Genomic DNA, 27,206 nt, shown 5'->3' on the forward strand with positions numbered 1-27,206 from the left:
TTATTTAGCACTTTCAACTTAAAATGTTCCAGCAATATTTTAAAACAAACATGACAAGGATCCCCTCAAGGGTATATCAGATTAAATTACTAAAGGTATGTCTTAAAGGAGGAAAGTGAGGTAAGGGATCAATGTATTCCAGAACTTCGAACCAACTGGAAATGACAATGGCAAAGTAATTAAAATCAAACATGTTCAAATTAAAGGTGTACTGATAACTTGATGAGTTACAGTCTAAAAGCAGTTAGAGATAACAAGAAGCACGGTGATAGAGTCGTTTGAAAACAAGCGTGGAAGGTGAAGAGCCAGATGGTCTGACAAGATACTCATCATGTTACATTAAATGCACTTCTATTGTGTACCTGTGCACACCTAAAACTAAACAAATCTTCTGAATGAATGCACTACTGGAGAAAGAATTTCCACCTGATAATGCAGTAGAGACCTTCAGCCCATCAAGTCTGTCCTGCCTAAGCTATACTAAACCCAGCTTCCAGCACAAGGCCCATAGCCTTGAATGTTATCATAATTGAGAAAATGATTGTTCTTTTTCCTGACACCCTATTTGGTCTTAAACCAGAAGTAAAAGTGCTTAAAAGTCTGAACGAAACATTTTTTAAACGATACAATTTTACCGGTGAGGAGAACATAATGCTTGGTCCTACCTTGAAATGTTTGAAAGTAATTTGGCGGAACTCATACCATTTTGCAAAGGTTGAAAGAGTTCTGAAAAATAGGAGGAGGCTCTTCTTTTCTTCTGCTCTGGAAAGATATCATACAAACTAAATGTATTTTGAACATAAGGACAAATTTGACTCCATGCTAATATCCACTGCCCATCTCACAAGTCACTGGAACATAAGTTCTAATTTCATACACATTTTAAACTCTACAGAATTGAAAGCTGTGGTCCAAGTTATTATTATTAAAACAGCTTTCATTCAGAAAAAATTATAATGTCCTTCAGAAATTCAATTCATAATCAAAAATGCAGTGATGCAGAAATTAAACAAGGAACAAAGGACAGTAAAGCACCTTCAGTCAACCAAGACTGCGCCAACACACGATGCCTTTCTAAACTAAAATCTTTTGCTTCTGCACAGTCCGTATGCCTCTCCTCCCTGCCTATTCATATCTGTTGTGATTGTAAGCTCCTCCACCACCTCCTTTGGTAGTGCATTTCAGGCACTTAGAACCTTCCCCTCTAAACAACCTGTTTTATCTTAAACGTATATCTCCTTGTAATTGACATTTCTACCTTGTGAAAAAGATTTCAACTATCCATCCTGTTCATACCTCTCATAATTTTGTAAACTTCTGTCAGGTGGTCCCTCATCTTTGATGTTCAGTTGAAAACAATCCACGTTTGTCCAATCTCTCCTCAAAGCTAAGACCCTCCAAATCAGGCAACATCCTGGTAAACCTTTTCTCTACCCTATTCAAAACCTTCATTCCTTTTGGTGGTGTGGTGACCAGAACTGTACACAATATTTCAAATGTGGCCTGACTAAAGCTCCATGTAGCTGAGACACGACTCGAAATTTTTATACTCTGTGCCACAACTGATAAAGGCAATATGCTATGTGCCTTCTTGATCACCTTATCCACCTGTGGTGCTACTTTCAGGGAACCATGGAGTTATATGCCTAGATCCCTTTCTATGTTGATGGCACTAAAGGTTCTGCAATTTTCTGTATACTTCCTTCTTGCATTAGATCTCCCAAAATCCACTACTTTGCATTTCTCCCGATTAAACTCCATCTGCCATTTCTCTGCCCATGTCTCCAGTCCGTCCCCAAAACATTGTACTCAGACCCACCTCCCTACCCTATCCCTATAACCCTGCATTTCCCATAGCGAATCCATATGGGGAGAATGCGCAAACTCAAAAAGACAGTCACCAGTGAGTGAAATTGAATCCAGGTCTTTGGCACTATACCGCAAACATTGATTTATGAGCATTAAATTTATTCATTCATTTACAAAAACCACAGATTCAAATTTATCCAATTGCACTCATTTTTAAGATGAGAGGAGAAAAATTTAAAAGGGACCTGAGGGGCAATCTCTTCACCCAGAGGGTGGTTTGTGTGTGGAATGTAGTAGATGCAGGTACAGTTACACCATTTAAAAGACATTTTGACAGCTACATGAATAAGAAAGGTTGGGAGGGAGATAGGACAAATACAGGCAAGTGGGAGAATTTTGTTCAGGAAACTTGGTCAGCATGAACAAGTTGGACTGAAGGGTCTGTTTCTGTGCTGTATGACTCTATGACTTGATAAGAACTGAAAGTATGCTGTGGCAGCAACAGTGGAAGGATGTCCAAAAGGTGCTCATTGCCATTCTATAATGTCCTGTGGTGGCAGGAAGGAAGGCAGCCCCTGCCTAAGTAGCAAAAAGCCACTGATCCAGTGATTCCAGATGCTTTTTAAAAGGGTGGGTCACTCAAAAAAACACAAGACACAAGCCTTTAATGGAAGGCCTGCACAAGAAATTGCAGAGATGAGAACCAACACTGGAGTGCTAACTTTGAAGTCAATGGACATCAAATAGACTTTATATTAGCCACAGGAGTTGAACTCACTATCCTGTCTAATGGACATAAATGGCTACAATATATTAGCTTGATGAATTTAAGAGGATATTTCAAAAATGCTTCAGGGGTCTGAAAAAACTGAACACTGCATCCCACATCACACTAAAAGCAAATGTCAATCCCATTGCATCTTTAAAACCCAGGAAGGTCCCACATCCACTTTAAAAATAAGAACGGAGATTGAGGTGATGCTTCAAGAGTGGTTATTTTGTCAGTGACGGCACAGGCCTTGTGTGTTCTGTTTTGGTAGCAGTTCACAAATTTGGTGTAGTCATGGCCGAGTAGTTAAGGTGAGAGATTAGAAATCTATTGGGGTTCCCCCATGCAGGTTTGGATCCTGCTGACTACGTTGTGAATGACTTCCTACAGGGTGACTTTTACGGGCGGCACGGTGGTACAGTGGTTAGCACTGCTGCCTCACAGCGCCAGAGACACGGGTTCAATTCCGGCCTCAGGCGACTGTCTGTGTGGAGTTTGCACATTCTCCCCGAGTCTGCATGGGTTTCCTCCGGGTGCTCCGGTTCCCTCCCACAGTCCAAAGATGTGCAGGTTAGGTGAATTGGCCAGGTCTAAATTGCCTGTTGTGTTAGGTGAAGGGGAAAATGTAGGGGAATGGGTCTGGGTGGGTTGCGTTTCGGCAGGTTGGTGTGGACTTGTTGGGCCAAAGGGCCTGTTTTCACACTGTAAGTAATCTTAAAAAAAATTGAATGGATTCAATAAAATTTGTCTAACCTTAACAGATTTGAACAAAGCAATACAACAAAAAGTACCCGCATAATATCTGTGGACAATAGTCTAATTAAAATTGTGAACAGCACAAGTTTCACAAACATGAATGTGAACAGCGGATTCAGGCAATAACTACTAGATCAGGGTCGAAACATCAAACCTACCCATAGCAATCACCTAATTATAGGCATCAGTACATCAATCTTTTGAAATTATGTCTTCAACTTCAGATTTTCAATATCTGACATACTAGAAATATGGAAGGCATCATATGCCATATAGATGTTTTAATCCATGACAAAAAAGCACATTGAGTCTTGAAAATATTACAAAAGCTGGGCAAACACTTGATGAGAAGTGTGAATTTTCAAAATCCATAACAACATGTTTGGTCCATAATGTCCAAACAATGGAATCACAGTGAACCCACAGAACATGAAAGACACCAGGAAGTTCTCACTATCTACTGTCACAGATATCTAACAGTTTACGGGTTCAGTGAGCCAAGCAGGGAAAATGTCTAATCCACTTAGCCCAAGAAGGGAAACTTCTAAGATGACCCTTGAAACAACCATTCAAGCAAAATGATACTGATTATCTTCAGATGATCGAACATACAATGAAACCAATCTTCCAACTATTCCAACACCAATACATCTGGGAGTAATATTATTCCAGATTCAGCATGCTGGGATAAGAATACCTGTCTATAAGAATAGCTGAAACCAAATTGATGTTTATTCACTTATAGATTTGTGAGATATGGGCATTACCAGAAAAATAAGGCTTTGTTGCACATCCCTAATTGTACCTTGAACATAATGACCACTGTGCCATTTCAGAGGGCAGTTATGAGTCAAATACATTGTCATGATTCTGGAGTCACATGTCGGTCAGATCAGCTGTGGGTGGCAGATTTTCTTCTCTGAAAAGCCATAAGCTGGGTTCTTACAACAATCAATGACTGTTAAACAATCACTATTACTGAGACTAGTTTTGAATTCTATAATTATAGAGTCATAGAGATGTACAGCATGGAAACATCCTTCGGTCCAACTCATCCATGCTGACCAGATATCCCAACCCAATCTAGTCCCACCTGCCAGCACCCGGCCCATATCCCTCCAAACCCTTCCTATCCATATACCCATCCAGATGCCTTTTAATTTATGCAATCGTACATTAACTGAATTTAAATTCCACCAGCTGTCATGGTGGGATTTGAACCCACATCCCCCAGATCATTAACCTGGGTTTCAGAGTTACTTGTCCACCAAGTTACCATCTTCCCCTAAATATTCCATCATACAGAAATAAACACATAGCAACTTGGGTGTGCAATAAATTTTCCAGCAACACTTTAGGCCCACTATTTAACATTGAAACTGACTACCAACAGTTGGTAACTTTACTGACTTTGAAAGAAATTGTATGCACACCATCCCAAATCCAAAGATTTCTATTGCAGGTGATGTGGTATGATACTACAACTGTATATGTACAAGGAAAATACCAGACAACCTCTGACACTCTTATCATAGATGCCATTAGCCACCCAAGGTTAAAAGATGAAAATTTTCTTCAGGAAATCATAGCCTTCAAGGCCTTAACTTCTCAATATTTGCCAGAAAGGGTGAGTAAGTATTTTGAAAGAATTTTGAAAGAACCAATTGCACGATGAAAAATGGGTGCAGATTCACATATACTACTTTGATGGCTGGTCAAAGTATGATCCCTGAAACCCTACTACAGATCTTTAACCAAAATTGCCTCATCAACTTCTTTGTCAGTTACAAGCTTTCAATGTGGACATGTTCCAGAAAATTTACCACCGACATCTTGGTATTTACAAGTGTTCATCCAAGGCACAGCAATTCAAATGGTAGTCAAGTATGTCATGCTATTTTGAGGACATTTTTTCCTACTGCTCCACCTAAGTAATTTACAGACAGGAGGAGAAATGACCCTTCTGCCCTCCTTCTTTCAAACCAGGCCATGAAAACACTTTAGCTTTGATTTAGTTGAATTTAGGGAAACGATCTTTCTCATCCACTTGCATTATCCCTCAAGAGACAAGTTGACAAATCTACCACGAGGTTTTCTATTATTATCCACTGTAAAACTATGGTCAACAATGGGATATTGGGATTCCTACTGTTCCATGTATGACAAGATTAACTGAAGCAACAACTTTGTGAATTGTCACCATGTGAGCTTGGGATCAAAGACACATCAAACTATTCTACTGGATAATTGCTACACTGATCAAATTATTGTTCACTGTGTAACACATAAACTCATTGAAGGAATTGCATGAGTTACATGCTTAGTTCAGTTGTAACACGGAAACAAATGTATTTTTGAATATGTATTTTCTGTATGATGTTCTTGGTCCATTTGTGCTTGTACCATTTGAATGCCAACATTTTACCCAGCCCACTTTGTAAATGTTCAAGATTGATATCCATTTGTGTTACACACACATAAGGATTTTTAATTACTATTCACTATGTAAGCCTCTGTATTAAAGTGATATCACTTTAAAGTTATATATTTGCAATCTACTTTTAAAAGTAAAATAGCCATTCTAAACATAATAGACACAATACAACCTAGCAGGAGGCTTTCTAAAAGTACCATCATTTAAAAGTGGCTAATCTAATCAACAACAAATACACCAAGAGAAGTCTGATAAAATTAGAAATTCACATTAAATAAGCAAATCTGAAAAAAAATGAGCTAATCATGTCTCCTAAACTGAAAGAATGATGGTGACAAGGCACTGTGTGTGCTTCAGTTGAAGGTCAGAGTTGAAGAGTGTGGTACTGGAACGGCACAGCTGGTCAGACAATATCCGAGAAGCAGGAGAATCAACATTTCGAGCACATTCATGGTGAAGGGCCTCTCCCACAGAATCAAATGATGTACTGCCTGGACCAGAGTTCAGGGATATCATCTATCAGGCTACGTTGCGATTTAGAAAGGGTTAATGAGGCCTATGTTTCAATGGTACAGTGCGCAGAAAGAAGAATTTCAGAAGAAACAGCACACCAGCAACTGAGGACAGGTATCCCACTGTGAATCAGCTGTGTCCAGTGCTTTGTTCACTGTCATTTCTTTTGCACTCGATTTGATACCTAAACAAATTTATATATTTTGTTTAAACATGCTAGTACTTGGAGTGATTCAGTATTTGGACCCTGAACTTTACAAATTAATGTTAAATTGAATTTCTTCCGAATCACTTTTGACCCTGAAAGTAGGCCTAATCTACCCCAGATTACATTGGAAGTTCTCAAAAACTTAAGCAACAGGTGAAACAAGCTGCATCAGATTGCTAATGTGCAGTAAACATTTTCATTGATTTATTTTGCAACTTTATTTTCTAACAAGGGTCCAACATTGGGTTTTCCTCAGCAAATTTATTCTCAGGCATATTCCTAAACATATCGAGTTTCCTCCAATTTCTGCCATTCTTCTTAGATACCTTCAATTTTGTAGATGATGCACAATTATAATTACTTGTAATCTCAGTGATTTTGAGATTGAATTGATTGTGGATTTACCTTCCTTCTTGACACATGCTGCCACATCAGAATGCAGGGTTGGTGAGATTGCAGCTCATTGGTGAGGTAAAAGCCTTGACCTCAAATATTGACAAAAGACCATAAGACACAGGAGCGAAATTAGGCCATTTAGCCCATCCAACCTGCTTTGCCATTCAATCATAATTGAGTTCTTTCTCAATCCATTTTCCTGCCTCTCCCTGTAATCCTACATCCCCATATCAATCAAGATCCTCTCTCTTTCTTAGATACACTCAATGACTTGGCCTCTGCTACCTTCTGCAGGAATGAGTTCTACAATTTCACCAACCTCTGACTAAATAAATTCCTCCTCATCTTAATTACTAAAGGGTCATCCATTCACTCCGTGCCCTTGGGTCCTAGTCTCTCCTATAAGAAGATACAATCTTCTCCATGTGCATTGCATTGAGGCCTCTCAGTATTGTGAGTTTCAATCAGATTCTCCCCCTGATCCAACTCCATCAAGTACAGATCCAGAGTGCTTAACCACTCCTCATATAGCAAACCCTTCATTACAGGATCATTCTTGTGGGTCTCTTCCGGACCCTCTCCAATGCCAACAGACATAAGCAGCTTAACAGTGCCTTCAATTTTTGCAGAGAGGCGATGGCCTAGTGGTATTGTCACTGGGCTGTAGACCCAGATAATGTTCTGGAAACCTGGATTCAAATCCTATCCTAGTAGATGGTGAAATTTTAAAATCAATTTTTAAAAATCTGGAATTAGGAGTCTAATGATGATCATGAATCCATTGTCGATTGTCAGAAAAACCTGTCTGGTTCACTGATATCCTTTAGAGAAGGAAAACTGCCATTCCTCCCTGGTCTGCCCTATATGTGACTCCAGACCCACAGCAATGTGGTTGATTCTAAACTGCCCTCTGATCAATTAGTAATGGGCAATAAATGCTAATTAGTCAGTGATGCCCTCAACCAGTGAATGAATTTTTTAAAAAGTAGATTTCTAACAGGGCAAGTTTGACTTCAGTGGATGGTAAATAAAAAGAGTTTGGACCTTTCGGCTAAAAGTCAGGGATGACCTATACACAGGTTTCAGCTATTTGGGTCCTAAACTCTATGAATCTTGCCCAAATTCTCTCAATCTCTCTTGCTCCTTTACATCATTTCTTCATACATTCCACATTGCCCAATCATTCAGTCACCTATCTTAATATCTCATTATGGGGCTTGGACCAAACCTAATTTGATATTGCAACTATAAAATGTCCTGCGACATTTCAAAACTCTAAACAATGCTATATAAATGCAATTTACTATTGTTGGTGATGGTGGTGGTTCCTCCTTTTTCGGGGTAAATGTTTAAACTTGGTATCGTAAAAAAGCACTTCACATCAGTTTTATTAATAAGGGCAAAGAGTACAAGAACAAGGAAATAATGTTGAATTATTTTACCTCAATTGTGTGCAGTTGTGTGAGACATATTACAGGAAGCATGTGAAAGTATTGTACAGAGTGCAGAAATGGTTTCAAAGAATATGTGGGGTGGCACGTGGTTAGCACTGTTGCCTCTCAGTGCCAGGAACCTGGGTTCAATTCCAGCCTCAGGTGACTGTCTGTGTGGAGTTTGCACATTCTCCCGTGTTTGCGTGGGTTTCCTCCGAATGCTCTAGTTTCCTTCTACAGTCCAAAGATGTGCAGGTTAGGTGAATTGGCCATGCTAAATTGCCCATAGTGTTCAGGGATGTGGAGGTTAGGTATATTAGTTAGGGGTAGGGGGAATAGGTCTGAGTGGGTTATTCTTCAGTGGGTCCATGTGGATGTGTTGGCTGAAGGGCCTGTTTCCACACTGCAGAGATTCTAGATTTGAGAAAAAAATTCCATTATGAGGACAAGTTGAAGAAGCTGGGACTGTTCCCCTTAGAGAGAAGGTAGATCAGAGGAGATCTGATAGAAATTGACAAATTATGAATGAACTGGATAGGGTATATCGAGAGAAGCTATTCTTTGTCAAAAAAGGTACAAGAAGATGGCATAGATTTAAAGTGAGCAAAGGAAGCAACTGTGAAGTGATGTAATCTTTTTCAAAGAGTGGGTAGTTAGGGTATGGAGTAACTGCCTGGAAGTGTGGTGGTGGTAGGTTCAAATGGAGCATTCAAGGAATTAGATAATTACTTGGATAAAAATATGTAAATGCGCAAAGACATGGGATAGAAGCAAGACATTAGTAATAGGTAATGGTACTCACTTAACAAGTTGGTGCAAGCACAATGTGTCAAATGGCCTCCTTCTGTGCCCTAACACTTTGGTTCTGTGGCAAGTAGCCAAATAAACAAAAATTTGACCCGCAAACCTTAGAATAGGCTGACTAACCATAATTTATATGAATTTCCTGTATATGTTTTTTTTCCTCTCAAATGTTTCAGCCAATGGTCAATGAACATATGAAGTATTAAAGCTTATGTTGAGAAAGTTTCATAGACATGGCAAAAGGCATGGCTAAAATATTAAATGAATGCCACACTAAAATAGGTAAGGGAATCTTTAAAAAGGATAGCAGTAAACAGAAAAAAAATTTAAACATTAGCTTTAACGAAAGTTGGTATGCACTCAAAATTAATATAAAGAAGCAAGCCAAGGATAAGTTTGGTCCATTTCTGTTTTTGATTTTTATAAATGACCAAGACCCAAGCTGAGGAGTAGCCTGTAAACTTTGGAAATGGTATGAAACTGGGCAAAGTGCTGGACAATGGTGAGGATAGCTCTGAACTTTAGCATTCTAGGCAAGGTGGTGAAATGGAAAGAAGCATGGCAGATCGAGTTCAAAACATAGGAATGAGAAGCAATGAACTTTGGGAAGATCAATAAATAAGGACAGCATACTATTAATGGGGTGATGCAGAGGCTCAATGGCATCACAGCACCAGGGACTTTGGTTCAATTCCACCCTTGGACAATTGTCCGTGTGGAGTTGCACATTCCCCCAGTGTCTGTGTGGTTTTGCTCAGGTGCTCCAGTTTCCTCCCACAGTCCAAAAATGTGCAGGCTATGTGGATTGGTCATGTTAAATTGACCAGTGTCCAAGGATGTTCGGGCTAAGCAGACTAGCTATGGCAAATGCAGGGTTGCAGGGATAGGGTCGGGGGGTTAATCTGGGTGAGATACTCTTTGGAAGGTCAGTGAGGACTCAATGGGCTGAATGGCTTGCTTCCACACTGTAGCGATTCTATGATTAATGGCAGAATGCGAATAAATGTGTTGAGAACTTGAGAGTTCAAATTCAGAACCCCCTAAAAGGTGAAAGGATAAGTTCATAAAGTGGTTGCAAAGTGTGTAGTTTTCATGGATTTATAAATAAAGGAACAAACGTTAAAGGGAGATGATGCAAAACTTGGAAATCACATAATCAATAAGATAGTCTGTACTATCAAATTCTATTCATCCAGATTTGCTCCTTCTTCAATGGACAGAGCAGAACTAGTAGGAAAAGATCCCATAGGAAACTTAATTACATGGATATGAAAATCATATTTGAATGAAGCAGTGTGCTTTGAAGAAATTTTATACTCTTAGGAAAATTTTAAAAATCCCAAGTATACTGACACCTAAATCTTGGCTAAGATCTACCAATGTAATTTTCCTTCACAGTTTTTGCCAACGTAAAGTCCTCATTCAGCTTAACATTTTCCAGATGGGTCTAAATGTTGCCATGTTACATAACTGTTTGGCACACTATAAATGCAAAGTAACTTCTTTTAGACACACAGTAATCAGTACACAACACTTTCCACATTTTCATGTGACTCTGATTGCAAAGAAATTATTAAAGAAAGGAATTCCAAGGGTAACATGATTTATACAGAAATCATCTCTTCCATACTGCAAAAACCACTAAAATATTTTAAATTTGGACAGAATTTACCATATAATTCAGCCACCATTACATCGAAACAACTGTTTTCCTTCCCCAAAACAAAGCTACAGACATGAAACAAGTGATTAGCAGCTGCCATAATAAAAGTACAGATGTTTACAACACTTTTTGCTGGTTCTGGACTTTTCTTTCAGCAAATCTGTATGAACCTGGACTGCAAATTGCTAATCCATAATCTTATAGTTATACTTTCTGAAAGGAATGTCTGTTTTACTTTGAAAAATAATTTGCATTTATATGACAACTTCAATGAAGAAACTGTCTTTAAAGTTCTTCACAGAATTCTGATTGAATGAAAATAGATTGCACGATTAAGTAAATATTTAAAAGGGGTGAAAGGAAAGGGATTTCAGGAACATTTTGAGCGGGGTGAAGTAGATGGTTTGAAGAACAGAACTTCAGTGTCTTGAGGCAATATGATTCCAGTGCAGAACCTATTAACTCCTAGATCATCGCATCTTCCAGAGATTGTAATAATGACCCTCAAGACAAGTGGAATTCTGTCTCATGATAACTATTGCAATCACATTCTGGTCCTAGCAAAGTACAGACATGGCTCCACAGAAGAAAGCATTGTAGACTAGTTATTAATCTACAATGTCTGTGTTACAGGACTTATGTGATAGCTCTCAAGAATCAATCTCTGCCTCAAGACAATATCCACTTGGGCAACAAAGTTAGCATGCCATGTTCTTCATTGTTTTCATAAGCAGCATGTCATCAACAGAGTTGCATGAATTTGCAGATGAAGTTGCTCTGGCAATGTCACCTCCAAAACACAGAGTTCATCTTGAATGGAGACCAAAACATCAGGGAGGAATATTTCCAGAAATGAAGGTTCATAAGAAGAAACAATAGTAATTTAATTACGACTCAACAACACTGAACACAATATGAAAGCAACCTTTTTTTAGAAATTCCTTCATGGAATATGGCTGTTACTAGGTGGATGAGCATAATTGTCTATTAATAGTTGCCTTTGACAAGGTGGTGGTGAGCTGCCTTCTTAACTGTTGCAGTCCATTTGACATTAGTAGACTCACTGTACCATTAAGGAGGGAGTTTCAGGATTCTGACTTAACGACACAAAAGGGATAGTGATACACTTCCAAAAAAGGCTGGTGACATGCTTAGAGGGGATCTTGCAGGTGATGTTGCTCCCATGTATCTGCTGCTCTTGTCTTTATCGATGGCTATGGTTTGGAGCTGCTGTCAAAAGGCACTTTTTTTTCCAGTTCTAATTACCTTGCCTTCTTTTGAGTTCTAATTGCCTAGAAATATCTTTCTACTTTCAACAGCTTGAAAGTTTCTACACAACCATCCCTACTGCTTGGGTGAAACTGTTCTTCTGTTCTAAGCTGAACTTGAATCGCTATTGACTATGACAATATGAATGGTTTTAAGAGGTTTGGTTTTTTTCGGAAATGAAGCAAGGTTGAGACAGAGGTGCCAAGCAGTCTGCTCCAAAGCCAGTAAAGTAAATATCTTCTGAGGCACTGGGGTTTTAAAAAAAAAGTTGGCGTCAAGCTTCCACAGAACCAGGATTGTTATTTTAAATTTTAGTCTTCAGTAGCAGTTGATGGGATCATGAAGCATAATGTAGAAGCTCTCATTCCTCTCCTTGTTAAACAAAAAGCTGGGGTTTCTCTTCCTGCTACTAGAATCGTACAAGAGGCAGTCTATTTTACTGAACTTGCTTTGGCCAAGAGTGTTTATGGGACTTTATGATACTGGAACAGTTCACTAATATTGGCTAATATTTATATATATATATAATTTTACCAAGCATTTCAACAGAGTTATGGGAAGTGAGGTATTTGCATCACTATTTGAGGAGATATTTGGGGAGTATAGTAAGGTGAAGAGAGCCATCTTAAGTGCAGACAAGCTAGTACCAAAAGCCGACAAACAACATTTTAAGAATCTAAGCAGGGTACTTGGTCAAATGTACATCAAGTGTGAAAGGATCAAATAAAGCAATTTTCAGGCGGATAAGGGCAATGAAAATAGATCAAACATTTGATCATCTCATATGAACACTTTGGAGGAGTTAAAAATTCATTTCCTGAAAGAGTATGAACTAATGTGGAATGGCTAAGAGTTAAGACAGAGATTAGTAGTTGAAATGGCATAGGCTTATGAGTTGGTTCATCAATCAAAGTTTGGCTTCCAACATAAATTTCAATCTGTGAGGTACAGACATTGGGAAGACAGAAATCCTTGTGTGCAAGGCAAAAGGAGATCTCATTGAAGATAGTAAAGATAGCTTACCACAGGATAAAAAGCAGACCCATGGGGAGGGGCGAGTAAAAAAGCTTGTGTTTTCCCGTAAGAAATCAGGCCTCATAAAGTAACAGTGTTAGGAAAAGCATTGGGAAAAATGCGAAAAAAACAGGATAAGCCAATAAATTTTGAACAAGTGACAAAGGAATGCACAGTGGAAGCTAAAAACACTGCAAAAAATTCTACAACCATGTCATGGATTGGTTGAAAAGAACATGCCACATCTCCTTATTTACTTGTATGGGTAAGATTTATTCTTTGTGTGCCAGGAGGAGTAGGTTAAGAAATTAAGATTTTATGAGATACTGGAGCAAGTCAATCTTTGATCATGAGAAATGAGAAAATATATAATTCAAAAGGAGTTTTGGTAGAAAAAGTGGTAATATGTGGAATTCATGGTGAAAAGAGAAGTGTTTCATTATATGTAGTGAGGTTGGAGAGTCCGTTGAAAAGTGGTGGTGGTGATAGGAGTAACAGAGAAAACTCTGATCCAGAGATACAGTTTATCCTCAGGAATGACAGAGATGGATCACAGATGAAAATGATGGCTACTATTGTTTAAAAACCAGTGGAAAATCAGGCAATTGAGGTGTTACAGCAAGTATATCCTGGGTTTCTTCCTGACTTTGTGGTAATAAGGTTACAAAGCCACAGTTTGAAGCAGGAGGAGAAATCAAGGAGTAAAGGTAAGGATATTGAAATTCAGTTATCAGAAACTAGGTTTGCTCAAATGGTTGAGAAAAAACAAGAACAAGTGAAGGACAAAGTAGATATTTTTGGTTCAGAGAATTTAGCTGAATTACAACAGTAAGAGGAAAACCTAAAGCAATTGTATTAAAAATCATACAGAGAAGAAGGAATTTAATTTAGATAAATGTGAGGTGCTGCATTTTGGGAGGTCATGTTGAGGCTGTACAGGAGGTTGGTTAGGCCACTTTTAGAATATTGCACGCAATTCTAGTCTCCTTCCTATCAGAAAAATATTGTGAAACTTAAAAGAGTTCAGAAAAGATTTACAAAGATGTTGCCAGTGTTGGAAGATTAGAGTTATAGGGAGAGGCTGAATAGGCTGCGGCAGAGACTGAAAGGTGACCTTCTCGAGGTTTATAAAATCGTGAGGAGCATGGTTCGAACAAATAGATAACTCCTTTTCCCTGGTGTGGGGGAGTCCAGAACTAGAGGGCATAGATTTAGGCTGAGAGGGAAAGATATAAAAGAGACCTAACGGACAACTTTTTCACACAGAGGGTGGTTCATGTATGGAATGAGCTGCCAGAGGAAGTGGTGGAGGCTAGGACAATTGCATTATTTAAAAGACATCTAGATGGGAATATGAAAAGGAAGGGTTTAGAGGGATATAGATTGGGTGCTGGCAAGTGGGACTAGGTTAGGCTGGGATATCTGGTTGGCATGGATGAGTTGGACCGAAGAGTCTGTTTCCGTGCTGTACATCTTTATGACTTGAAGAATCAGTATCCTAGAATGTTACTACCTTTAAAATGAAGTCATGATAGGGAAATGGAGAGCATCACATATTCAGGTGGATGAGAAATAGGCAGAATTTCATAAAGTTGTATTATTGGCAGGTCACTGAAAGGAGGTAATGTGGGTGGCATACAAATTACCAGTAGAAGGTCATTTGGGAGGAAGGAAAATTCAAGACAAAATGCAAAAACATTTTTATTGGTCTGGACTGCAGAAGGATGTGGTTGAATTTTACCAGACATGTCACATGCGTCAAGTAATTGGAAAACTTCAGGCAATGATAAAACTAGCACACTTAAAACACATTTCCTCATTTCAGCATTCTTTTACAAGGATCTTAATTGATTCTGTTGGACCCTTACTTAAAACAAAAAGTGGGAATCAGTATCTGTTGACCATAATGGATGTGTCTGTTCAATTTCCAGAGGTCATTTCATTACACAGCATCACAGCTAAAAGGATTGTATCAGAGTTATTGAATACTTATGGACTACTCACAGAAGTACAGTCAGATCAAGGGTTAAATTTTACATCTAAATTATTCAAGGAAGAAATGGAGAGCTTTGGAGTAAAACAATTCAAATCCACCATGCACCATCCAGAATCGCAAGAAGCCTCAGAACAGTGGCATCACACTTTGAGGGTTTATAGTTAAAATTATCCAGAGGATTGGAATAAAGGAATTCCATTTGTAGCTTTTGTAACTAGGGATGCATCTGATGAATCTGCCAAATTCAGTACATTTGAATCACTTTTTGGGCATGAGGTGAGAGGACCACTGTAATTTAAAAGAAATTGTTGAGTCAGAGTTCAGAAGCTATTTGAAGCTTGTGTCAAATTTTAGGGAAAGATTAAGTAGAATGGGTGAGTTGGCTCATCGACATTTAAAAGTAGTACAGCATGAGATGAAGCAGGAAATATACCAGAATTTATGTAAAAATCATAATTCTGTTGGAGGAGACAAAGTGTTAGTATTACTACCAGTGGTATGTGAACCTTTAAAGGCAATGTTTTGTGGGCCTCATCAAATCGAAAGGAAATTGAGTGAGGTAAATTATTTTATCAGAGTGCCAGATAGAAAGAAACGGCAAAGCATGTCATGTGATTATGCTCAAAAGATATCTTGACAGGGAAGGAATGCAAAAAGAAAATGTGTTACTGGTTACATCACAGTGTGGAGAACCAATGTCAGAGAATTCTGAATTGACATTCTTCAAATTAAATTGGACAATGAGGAAGTTCTGAAAATTTGTGATAAATTATTGAGTTACCTTCCAGAGGAAAATTGGAATAATCTGAAAGAGTTATTTCTATAGCATGGGGAAATATGTGGGAATAAGCTGGGAAGTACTAATCTAATTATGCACGTGGAAAATTTAGGAAATGCTGTTCCAAATTAGCAACATCTTAGAGTCATAGAGATGTACAGCATGGAAACAGACCCTTCGGTCCAACCCGTCCATGTAGGCCAGATATCCCAACCCAATCTAGTCCCACCTGCCAGCACCCGGCCCATATCCCTCCAAACCCTTCCTATTCAAATACCCATCCAAATGCCTCTTAAATGTTGCAATTGTACCAGCTTCCACCACATCCTCTGGCAGCTCATTCCATACACGTACCACCCTCTGCGTGAAAAAGTTGCCCCTTACGTCTCTTTTATATCTTTCCCCTCTCACCCTAAACCTATGTGCTCCAGTTCTGGACTCCCCGACCCCAGGGAAAAGACTTCGTCTATTTATCCTATCCACACCCCTCATAATTTTGCAAACCTCTATAAAGTCACCCCTCAGCCTCCGACGCTCCAGGGAAAACAGCCCCAGCCTGTTCAGCCTCTCCCTGTAGCTCAGATCCTCCAATCCTGGCAACACCCTTGTAAATCTTTTCTGAACCCTTTCAGGTTTCACAACATCTTTCCAATAGGAAGGAGACCAGAATTGCATGCAATATTCCAACAGTGGCCTCACCAATGTCCTGTACAGCTGCAACATGACCTCCCAACTCCTGTACTCAATACTCTAACCAAGAAAGGAAAGCGTACCAAACGCTTCCTTCACTATCCTATCTACCTGCGACTCCACTTTCAAGGAGCTATGAACCTGCACTCCAAGGTCTCTTTGTTCAGCAACACTCCCTAGCACCTTACCATTAAGTGTATAAGTCCTGTTAAGATTTGCTTTCCCAAAATGCAGCACCTCACATTTATCTGAATTAAACTCCAGCTGCCACTTCTCAGCCCATTGGCCCATCTGGTCTAGATCCTGTTGTAATCTGAGGTAACCCTCTTCGCTGTCCACTACACCTCCAAATTTGGTGTTGTGAAGGTGTAGAAGTGTACTGTAGCTTTAAGAGAGTGAAGAACTGAGCAAGCTAGAGAATTTACAATGTAACATTTGGTTCAGAACAGATAGCACTGGCTGAGTTGCTGGAAGACATGCCACAAGTGCTTCACCCGGAGGCTCACCGATGATGTTACCTCGTATGGTGACAAAACGTCTGAAAACGAACCTTCCAGCTCAGTGAGCAAACCGACATCTACAAATGCCAACCAAGTTTGAATTTAGTATATTGACAATCTTAAAAGTCAATGACACAATCTAATGCTTTGGGGGTTTTAAGACGAAGGAAAATTGAACAGTTTGGAAGAGAACTGCCAAGCCACCAGTATGTAAAGACAGCCCATAAAATAGCTCTCTTAAAGGTACCTTTATTAATCACTAACCTGTGAAGTAGGATCGCCAAGAAGAAAAGAAGACCGGAATACAGAGAAGAACCGAAAGCTGACTGGTTTTGACATAAGAAGTTTAGTTTCATAAATCTTAATTGAGGATGTAATTGGACTAGTATTGTAGAAGGGGAAGGTTTAAGATAGGTTAGAGGAAGGAGTTGTAAATAGTTGTGAGTTAATTATTCTCTGTTATACTTTAAGAAATAAAGTTGTTAATTTTTACTTTAAATAATTATTGCCCTCTTGAATTTTCACAGATTATTGCACGGGATCAATCTTTTCTGTGTTGTTGGTGTCAATTAAGCAAGGGGGTCTACCCCGTACCATAACAAAACAGGTAAAGCTTTGGAAGAATGTTGGGAAAGTAGGACCAATCTGAAAAGGGAATTAAAAGGGCTAAAAGATCATGAGATATCTTTAGCAAAGAGGGTTTAGGAAAATCCCAAAGTTTTTTATTTGTATATAAGGTACAAGAGGATAAATAGAGAAAGAGTTGGCCTACTCAAGGACAAAGGAGGAAAGTTATACATGGAGTCAGAGAAAATTGGTGGGATTCTTAATAGGTACTTTACGTCTGTATTCACTGAGGTGAGGGACATGATAAATGTTGACGTTAGGGATAGATATTTGATTACTCTAAGGCATAAGGAGGGAAAAAGTGTTGGGTATTCTAAAAGGCATTAAGGTGGACAAGTCCCCAGATCCAGATGGGATCTGTCCCAGGTTACTGAGGGGAGCGAAGAGGAAATAGCTAAGGCTTTAACAGATATCTTTGCAACATCCTTGAATACGGGTGAGGTCCCAGAGAACTGGAGAATTGCTAATACTGTCCCCTTGTTTAAGAAGAGTAGCAAGGACAATCCAGGTAATTATAGACTGGTGAGTCTGATCCCAGTCGGAGGGAAACTGCTGGAGAAGATACTGAGGGATAGGATCTATTTACGTTTGGAAGAAAATGGACTTATCAGTGATAAGCAGCATGGTTTTGTGCAGGGAAGGTCACATCTTACCAACTTAATAGAATTCTCTGAGGAAGTGAAAAGTTGATTGATGAAGAAACTGCTGTAGATGTCATATACATGGACTTCAGTAAGACATTTGGTAGGTTTCCCCAGGCAGGCTGACGGAGAAACTGATGTCGCATGGGGTCCAGGGTATACTAGCTAGATAGACAGAGAACTGGCTGGCAATAGGAGACAGAGAGTAGTAGTGGAAAGGAGTTTCTCAATAATGGAGAACTGTGACCACTGGTGTTCCACAGATCCGCTGGGATCACTGTTGTTTCTGATATATATAAATGATCCGGAGGAAGGTAGGCGGTCTGATTAGCAAGTTTGCAGATGAATCAAAGCTTGATGGAGTAGCAGATAGTGATGGGGACCATCAGAGAATGCAGCAGAATATAGATAGATTGGAGAGTTGGGCAGATAAATGGCAGATGGAGTTTCAGTCCGGGCAAATGCAAGGTGATGCATTTTGGAAGATCCAATTCAAGTCTGAACAATACGGTAAATGGAAAAGCCCTGGGGAAAATTGATGTACAGACAGATCTGAGTGTTGAGGTCCATTGTACCCTGAAGGTGGCAATGTGGGTCGTTAAGAGTGGTCAAGAAGGCATACGGCATGCTTTCCTTCATTGGACAGGGTATTGAGTACAAGAGTTCGCGGGTCATGTTACAATTATGTAAGACTTTGGTTTGGCCACATTTGGAATACGGCGTACAGTTCTGGTCGTCATATTACAAAAAGGCTATGGATGCTTTGGAGAGGGTGCAGAGGAGGTTCACCAGGATGTTGAACCAGGGCGCTAGCTATGAAGAAAGGTTGAGTAGATTTGGATTATTTTCATTAGAAAAACTAAGGTTGAGGGGGGAGCTAACTGAGGTCTACAAAATCATGAGAGACATAAATAGGGTGAACAGCAAGACACTTCCCCCCAGAGTGGGGTTTCAATTACTAGAGGTCACGAGTTCAAGCTGAGAGGGGAAAGGTTTAAGGGGGATATGTGTGGATAGTTCTTCATACAGACGAAAATGGTGGATGGCTGAAACACGTTGCCAGTGGAAGTAGTAGAGGTGGGCACAATAGCATCATTTAAAATGTATCTAGACAGATACGTGAATGGGATCACAGGGATACAGGTCCTTGGAAAATAGATGACAGGTTTACATAGAGGATCTGGATTGGGGCAGGCTTAGAGGGCATATGGGCCTGTTCCTGTGCTATAATTTTATGTTCTTTGCTGCTTGATGGCACTGATGATGACCAGTTCCATCTCTTTGTGAATGCTCGAGAGTTGACTGATAGAATGGTAATTGGTTGCATTAGATTTGTTTGTTTTTCATGAACAAGATATACCTGGTCAATTTTCTACATTGTTGGTTAGATGCGAATGTTCTAAGACCATAAGACATAGGAATAGCCCATCAAGCCTGCCATTCAACGAGATTATAGCTGAGCTGTTAATCACAACTTCATTTTCCTACCTTTTCCCCATAACCCTTTATTCTCCAATTAAACACCTTTCTATCTTTAAATACAGTTAACATTCCACCCTCAACAGCAATCTAAGGTAAAGAATTTTAGAAATTCATGACCTTCTGAGAGAAGAGATTCCTCATCTCTGACCTAAATTAGTGACTTCTCATACTGATAGTATGCTAGATTCTTCCACAAGGGAAAACAACCTCTCTGCATCTATCTTGTCAAGTCCCCTATGATTCTGGTATGTTTCAATACGGTTACCTCTCATTCTTCTAAAATGCAATGAGTGCTGGCCTAATCCATTCACCTTCTCCTCATAATAAAATCTCTCCATATCTGAAAGTAATCTAATGAAATGTCTCTGGACTGCTTCCAGTATATTTCTTTAGTCATAGGGACAAAAACTCAACAGGTCTAGCAGCATCTCAGAGTCATAGAGATGTACAGCACGGAAACAGACCCCTCACTGCAACTCGTCTATGCTGACCAGATATCCTAAATTATCTAGTCCCATTTGCCAGCACTTGGCCTGTATTCCTCTAAACCTTCCCTATTCGTTTACCAATCCAGATGCATTTTAAATATTGTAATTGTCCCAGCCTTCACCATTTCCTCTAGCAGCTGGTCCTCTAGACCATCCATAAAAAAACACCAACCTCTGCGTGAAACTATTGCCCCTAGGTCCCTTTTAAATCATTCCCCTCTCACCTAAACCTCAGGTAAGAGGGGAAGGATATAAAAGGGACTAGCATTTGGATGGGTATTTGAATAGGAAGGGTTTAGAGGGATATGGGCCAAGTGCTGGCAAATGGGACTAGATTAGGTTCGGATATCTGGTCGGCATGGATGAGTTTGACCAAAGAGTCTGTTTCCATGCTGCACATCTCTATGACTCTGTGAAGTCTCGTTCTGAACTCTGCCATCCCGGGTGTCTATTCACCCTATTCATGCCCCTCATGATTTTATAAATCTCTGTAATGTCACCCCTCAACCTCCAACATCCTTTGAAAACTGCCCCAGCCTATTCAGCCTCTCCCTATAGCTCAAAGCCTCCAACCCTGGTAAGATCTTTGCAAATCTTTTCTGAACACTTTCAAGTTTCACAACATCCCTTCCTGTCGGAGGTTTAGTTAGTTTAGTTTGCAGATGTCACCAAAATTGGAGGTGTAGTGGACAGCAAAGAGGGCTACCTCACAGTACAATGGGATCTTGATTAGATGGGCCAATGGGCTGAGGAATGACAAATGGAGTTTAATTTAGACAAATGTAAGGTTCTGCATTTTGGAAAGCCAAATCAGGGCAGACTTATACACTTAATGGTAAGGTCCTGAGGAGTGTTGCTGAACAAAGAGAACTTGGAGTGAAGGTTCATAGTTCCCTGAAAGTGGAGTCACCGGTAGATAGGATAGTGAAGAAGGCATTTGGTATGCTTTCCTTTATTGGTCAGAGCACTGTGCATAGGAGTTGGCAGGACATGTTGCGGCTTTACAGGACATTGGTCCAACCATTTCACTGCGTTCTAGGTCTGATCTGACAAGTGCCTTGTATAATGTTGGCAACAATTCCTTATTCTTATATCCCATTCCCTTTGAAATAAAATCCAGAGGGCAATAGTCCTCTTTGCTCCTCTATTATCTAATTAACTTTTGCTCGCTATTTTCTGGCTCATATAGCCAGATGCCCAAATCCCTCTGTGTTGCAGCTTTTGGTTATCTGTCCATTTAAATAATATTTAGTTCTTCCCTTCTTCCTGTCAAAGTGCATAACCTCACATTTTCCAACATTATATTTCATCTGCCAAATTATTGACAACTCGTTTAACCTGCCTATATCCCTCCACAGTCTCCTAATGTCATCCTCACTACCTGCCTTCCCTCCTATTCTTTATATCAGCCACAAACTTGGCATCAGTACAGTCACTTTTCTCATTCAAGTCAATTATATAGATAGCAAATAATTCTGGCTCTAGCTCTGATCCTGGCGGAATATCCCTTATGAAGTATCCATATGTTTGGGACTCTTATTGAATGCCTTTTAGAAATCTAAATATATTACATCAATTGGTTCCCCTTTAACAATTCTGCTTGTTACAGGAATAACGGCACAGTTTGACCACAGGGCACGGCTAGTTCTAGCAAGCCTATTCAGATTGATGGATGCCCAGTTTTGAATTGCCCGACCTGTTCAAAGTCTGTTCTTTTTAGTACAGTGATAGGACCGCAGAAAACAATGAGGCTATCCTCAATATGAAGACAGGACATCATCTCAACAATGACTGTGCAACAGTCATGCCTACCAACACTGTCATGGTTGGTGGGTACATTTGGTGAGAATAAAGTTAAGGATCATTTTCACTCTTGTTGGTTCCCTCGCCACATGACAGAGACCCACTCTCCCTGTTATACTATTTCAGCCTTGGCCTGCTCGATCAGTAGTACTGTTATGGAGCCTCTATGTGTGATGGTCTTTGATGCCCTGACCCAGAGCAGATTCTGTGCACTTCCCACCCTCCATGTTCTTCCAATGGGGTACCAGGTCTGATCTGGAACACTGATATGGTATAGTTCAAAATGGAGTAATACTTAATAATAATTGATCACCCAGAGGTGGGTAGGAAGGATGGATGTGGTGAGTGTGTAATAGGAAGGAGGTATCCTCGTCCATGTTTGACCTGATGCCATGCAATCACATGAGTTTGGAGTCAATGTTGAGGACTCCTATGGGAATTTCTTCTCAACTATACGTCACTCTACTTCCATTTCTGATGCGTGTATCCTGCAAGTGGGACAGGACTAGTGAGTGGTATCTAAGGCATTGTCTATTTGTATGCAGAATTGATATTGTAAAATCTAATTAACATTTACTAAAAAAAAGTGACAAATTGTGGTCAAATATAGAGTACATCAAATGGCCACTGCAGTCAAGGCAAATCACATAGAATTCTCAGTATGTCTCCTATGACTGCCCCCAAGTGAACCATCGGATCTCATTAGACTTTACAAGTGATTCCAATTGTTCACTGTTGAAACCCTAGCTTTGGAACTACCTCAAATTCCACTCAATCACAGTCTGTCTTAATATTTCCTCACGTTCTGATAGTTTACATTCCCAATCGGGACTACACTTTCCCGATTCTTGAAAATGCACTCAAGCCCATATTCATAAATCAAATTCAACTTTTCACTGAAAGTTGGCTCTACCAAACTGGTCTTACTGTGTTTCTCCAAGCACTAAAGCTGCATAAAGCAAAAATGACTTTTGGGGTCCTCTGATCCTCACTTTCAGATGCACTGAACTATTATTGGTAGTTTCGAATCTCCCAGAGCTCCTGAGCCCGAGACACAAAATTTGGCTGCACCATCAAGCATCTGATTCTTCACACTAGTTTTAATGGCTCGAACCTCCTACAGCAGCACATTTTCAGGAGGGATCCTCTTCTACCTGCACATAAGCACTTAACTGACCCACAGTTGTCCCCTCTAACTGCCCCTGCTCAACTTCCTAATATTGACTGTTCAGTAACTATTGAACTATTCTGAGTGACCTGCTGAAAGCTTCACAAAATACCCCAACTCCATTGCCACACAGAATCAAATATAATGATTTGGAAGTGATACTTAACAACTTCTTGGAACTTTCTGTTTGCTGGCTTACATAATATAAAATGGATACAAAAAAGATTTTATCAAAACTTGCACTCTTGAAGCATCTGCACAAACTTCTCAGTCTCTGCTAAAGGGAAGGAATATTACTCCAGTATATGAGTGGGGCAAGACTGTTTCAAGGACAATAATAGTAACTGCAAAAACTGTAGCAGAATCTATCTGCTTGGCATTGTGGAAAAAATATTTACCCATCCTCCCCTATCTGACTACATAGCCTAGTTGAATGCATCTACCATAAATTCCAGTCTGTTTTCAGAACTGAAAGGTCTACAATGGACATGATCTTCTCAGTCGAGCCGTTGCAGTAGGAATGTGCACCCAAAGCAGTCATGAAATATTGCCTTCATTGATACAAGATAGCAGAAACAAAGCCAAGCACTGAGTATGCTCAAAATGTAGAATGCTGTCAAGAAGTCAAAGTTAAAAGCATTGGATCTGAATGCATGAAGCATTTTCAACAGGGTGGATGATCTCAAGGTACAAATGGAGATATATGGTTGCCATTACAGAATCATAGCTGCATGCTCATGCAGGACCGAGGACAGAATATATAAGGATATTCAATGTTTAGGAAGGACAGACAAGAAGGAGAAAGGTGGTGGAGTTGTTCTAATAATAAGGTTTGGGATCAGCACATTAATAAAGAAGGGTTTCAGATTGGAAGTACAATGTGTGAAATCTATGTGGTTGAAGCTACAAATTAGCAAACGACAACAGACATTGGTTGGAATTATTCATGTTAATGGATAAAGCCAGCAATAATAAGGTAACGTCAGGCCACCAAATAGTGGTGGTTATGTGGGTTATAATATTAGTCAGGAGTTAAGAGAAGCATAGACTGTGTTAAACAATTGAACACTAAAGCCTTGCTGGATGTGTTTCTTGATAATGTTAGTTAGAGGTGACTCTCTCAAGCAGGATGTTGAGAGGTCAACTAGAGGACAAGATGTTTAAGACTAGTATTATATAATGAAAAAGGACGAATTAATGAACTTGAAAAATAACCTTTACAGGCAAATGATCACAAGTGAGACAGTTCAATCTTAAAGCAAGGGTGTTAAATATGGACAAGTGAAATTATGAAAACATGAGGCACAAATATGGTTTAGGTGGATTGAGTTGAGGAGCAGAAGGTACAATTTAAAAATAAGGAATTCCACTTAGCACTGAGATGATGAAAATTATTTTTCCTCAGAGACTTGTGAATCTTTGAAATTCTGTACTCCACAGCGGATTGTGAAAGCTTGAGTTTTGAGTGTATTTAAAGAAGAGATTGATGTTTTTGCGATTACCACTGGAGCAAAAATTTGATGCGATAGTATAAATAAAAAGCATTGAAATGTTCATACAGCCATGATGATATAAGAAGGCGGGCAGGCCAATTAGCTGAATGGCCTACTCCTGTTCCTATGATCTTTTCAAGACATGCGACCATGTAAGAAGCGATAGTGTATTTAACCTCAGGACAGGAGAAAACTGGCGGCCCACTGAAGCTGCTAAATGTGATCCTTCATTCCATGAGGACACAATGGATAAAGCCAGCAATAATAAGGTAACGTCAGAACCCTTTAAGATCTGGAGTAGGATCAAATGAGTCTCTCAAGTGTTCTGCTCTCAACACCCTTTAGGATATCCTTTTCTTAGCTCCTTTCATGTGTTTTCAAGTCATCCACATAGGGTGTCTACTTCCATACTTGCAGTCATAGAATGCAGTTCAAGTTTACCCAATTGATATCCATTGCATCAAGGTGGATTAAGTCATTATCAGAAAGTCACTTTTCACTGACAATACTGTAATATCTTTCTACACAGGAATATCTTCAATCGCAATTGGACTGATTTTTCCATACCAACAAGAAGTGTTTGATTTGACTATTAACATCAAGACAACAAATCTCACACTTTGGGGTGTCAGCATACCATCAGTTATCAGCATTGACAATGTGGCACTGGTAGTGTCTAGCTTCCACAATCACCAGCAATTGGTCATACAAACGAAATAACTGTGGATGCTGTAAATCAGAAACAAAAATAGAACTGGATCACCGGACCCGAAACGTTAACTCCAGTTTCTCTTCACAGATGCTGCCAGACCTGCTGAGCTTTTCCAGTAATTTTTGTTTTTGATTTACAGCATCCACAGTTCTTCCAGTTTTTATTCTGTATTTAACTTACTGCCATATCTTTTCTAGGCATGCCAGGTTCACTGGACCTGAAACATTAACTATGATTTCTCTTCAAAGATGCTGCCAGACCTACTGAGCTTTTCCAGGAACTGCTGCTTTTGTTTCTAATTTACAGCATTTGCAGTTCTTTTGGTTTTTATTTAGTATCTAACTTACTGCCACAACTCTTCTAGGCATGCCAACCCTGAAGAAGGTCTGCTCCTCTCTCCAACAAAATTTCCACTAGCAATTTGTCACCTGACTGAAATCAAACATGCACTGCCAGAGCTGGAGCTGTTATATTGAAGTGACGTACAAGGCTGTTGGGCAATAGCAGCCTGACACAGAATATTAAACTCTAAATCAGTCAAGTTTGCTTCCTCAGAACACACATTTACAGTAATGGGACAAGTTTTGTTGGGCAGAACAAAAGTTTGAACAGTTTCCACTTCCACCAAATCAGACATATCCTCATTTTTAGCATAGCAAAGTCAGCAGGTAGATTTTTGTTTGGTGAAGGAATCGAAAGTTATCAGAAGTAGATGGGAATTTGAAACTCAAACTGATTAATCATGATTTTATGAATGGTTAGGCAACTTGGAGGAGCCAAATGGTCTACCTCTGCTCCTAGCTCATGCTATTATAGAGTCACTGAGGTATAAAATTGTACAGCATGGAAACAGAACCTTTAGCTCAACTCATCTATCACACACTGAGTAGTCCTACTTGCCTGCATTTGGTCCATATCCATCTAAACCTTTCCTATTCATGTACCTGTCCAAATGTCTTTAAATATTGTAATTGTACTAGTCTCCACTACTTCCTCTAGCAGCACATTCCATACACATGCCACCCTCTAAGTGATAAAGTTGCCCTCAGGTCCTTTTCAAATCTTTCCCTTCTCACCTCAAAACTCTGCCTTCTAGTTTTGGACTCCCCTACCCTTGGAAAAAGGCCTTGGCTAGTCCTTCATTATGAATGCACTGAGACTCAAAAGCAAGGTATCTTGAATATGTAGACATGACAATGATTTCTTCAAAGAGGAGGAGGAGAAGGAAGTGAATATTGGAATAGCTATTGTTAAAGACATAAGTAAATATGGACCACTAACATGAACATATCTTTATCTCTGACAAAACAAATTCATTGAAATCTTACCGAGATATGAACCGGCTCAAATCACAAAACTCATTCGATTCCAAAATAATGTTCAGTTCTGTAACAGTGGTAATGACATTTTCTTTAGCCTGAAAGGGAAAATACTCATTTAACAAAATCAGAAACTGCTAGAAAAACTCAGCTGGTCTGACAACATCTGTGGAAAAAGCACAGAGTCAATGATTTAGATCTTCTTCGACCCTTCTTCAAAAAATATTTTGTCAGTTTCTCAATTTCCCAAAGAACAAATTTAAGAACTTAGGTACAGGCATTTTAAACACTACCAAAGCACAATCTATTCTCACTGCAGTATAGGAGTGTTGTGACAATAACTACTCTGTTCACCAGAACTTTTCTTGATTTACAGAAGTCTTTGTTGTTCACATGGCTATAGCTTGTCGAAAGTTGAGCTGGTCTGGCTGACCTGTGTTT

At 39.5% G+C, this 27,206-nt stretch overlaps 1 protein-coding gene across 7 annotated transcripts in view; it reads right to left on the reverse strand.

The window, feature by feature from the left end:
* Positions 1–27,206, reverse strand: part of cenpp (centromere protein P) — a 353,297-nt gene that overhangs the window by 263,899 nt on the left and 62,192 nt on the right. For all 7 annotated transcript variants that reach the window (XM_072582119.1, XM_072582121.1, XM_072582120.1 and 4 more), the window contains exons 5-6: positions 26,775–26,863; positions 666–762 (exon numbers count right to left, since the gene is read on the reverse strand). In XM_072582119.1, coding sequence (XP_072438220.1) covers positions 666–762; positions 26,775–26,863 — 186 coding nt within the window. The remainder of the gene's footprint in view (positions 1–665; positions 763–26,774; positions 26,864–27,206) is intronic.

Source organism: Chiloscyllium punctatum, chromosome 12, assembly GCF_047496795.1.
Source record: "Chiloscyllium punctatum isolate Juve2018m chromosome 12, sChiPun1.3, whole genome shotgun sequence".
Lineage (NCBI taxonomy): Eukaryota > Metazoa > Chordata > Chondrichthyes > Orectolobiformes > Hemiscylliidae > Chiloscyllium > Chiloscyllium punctatum.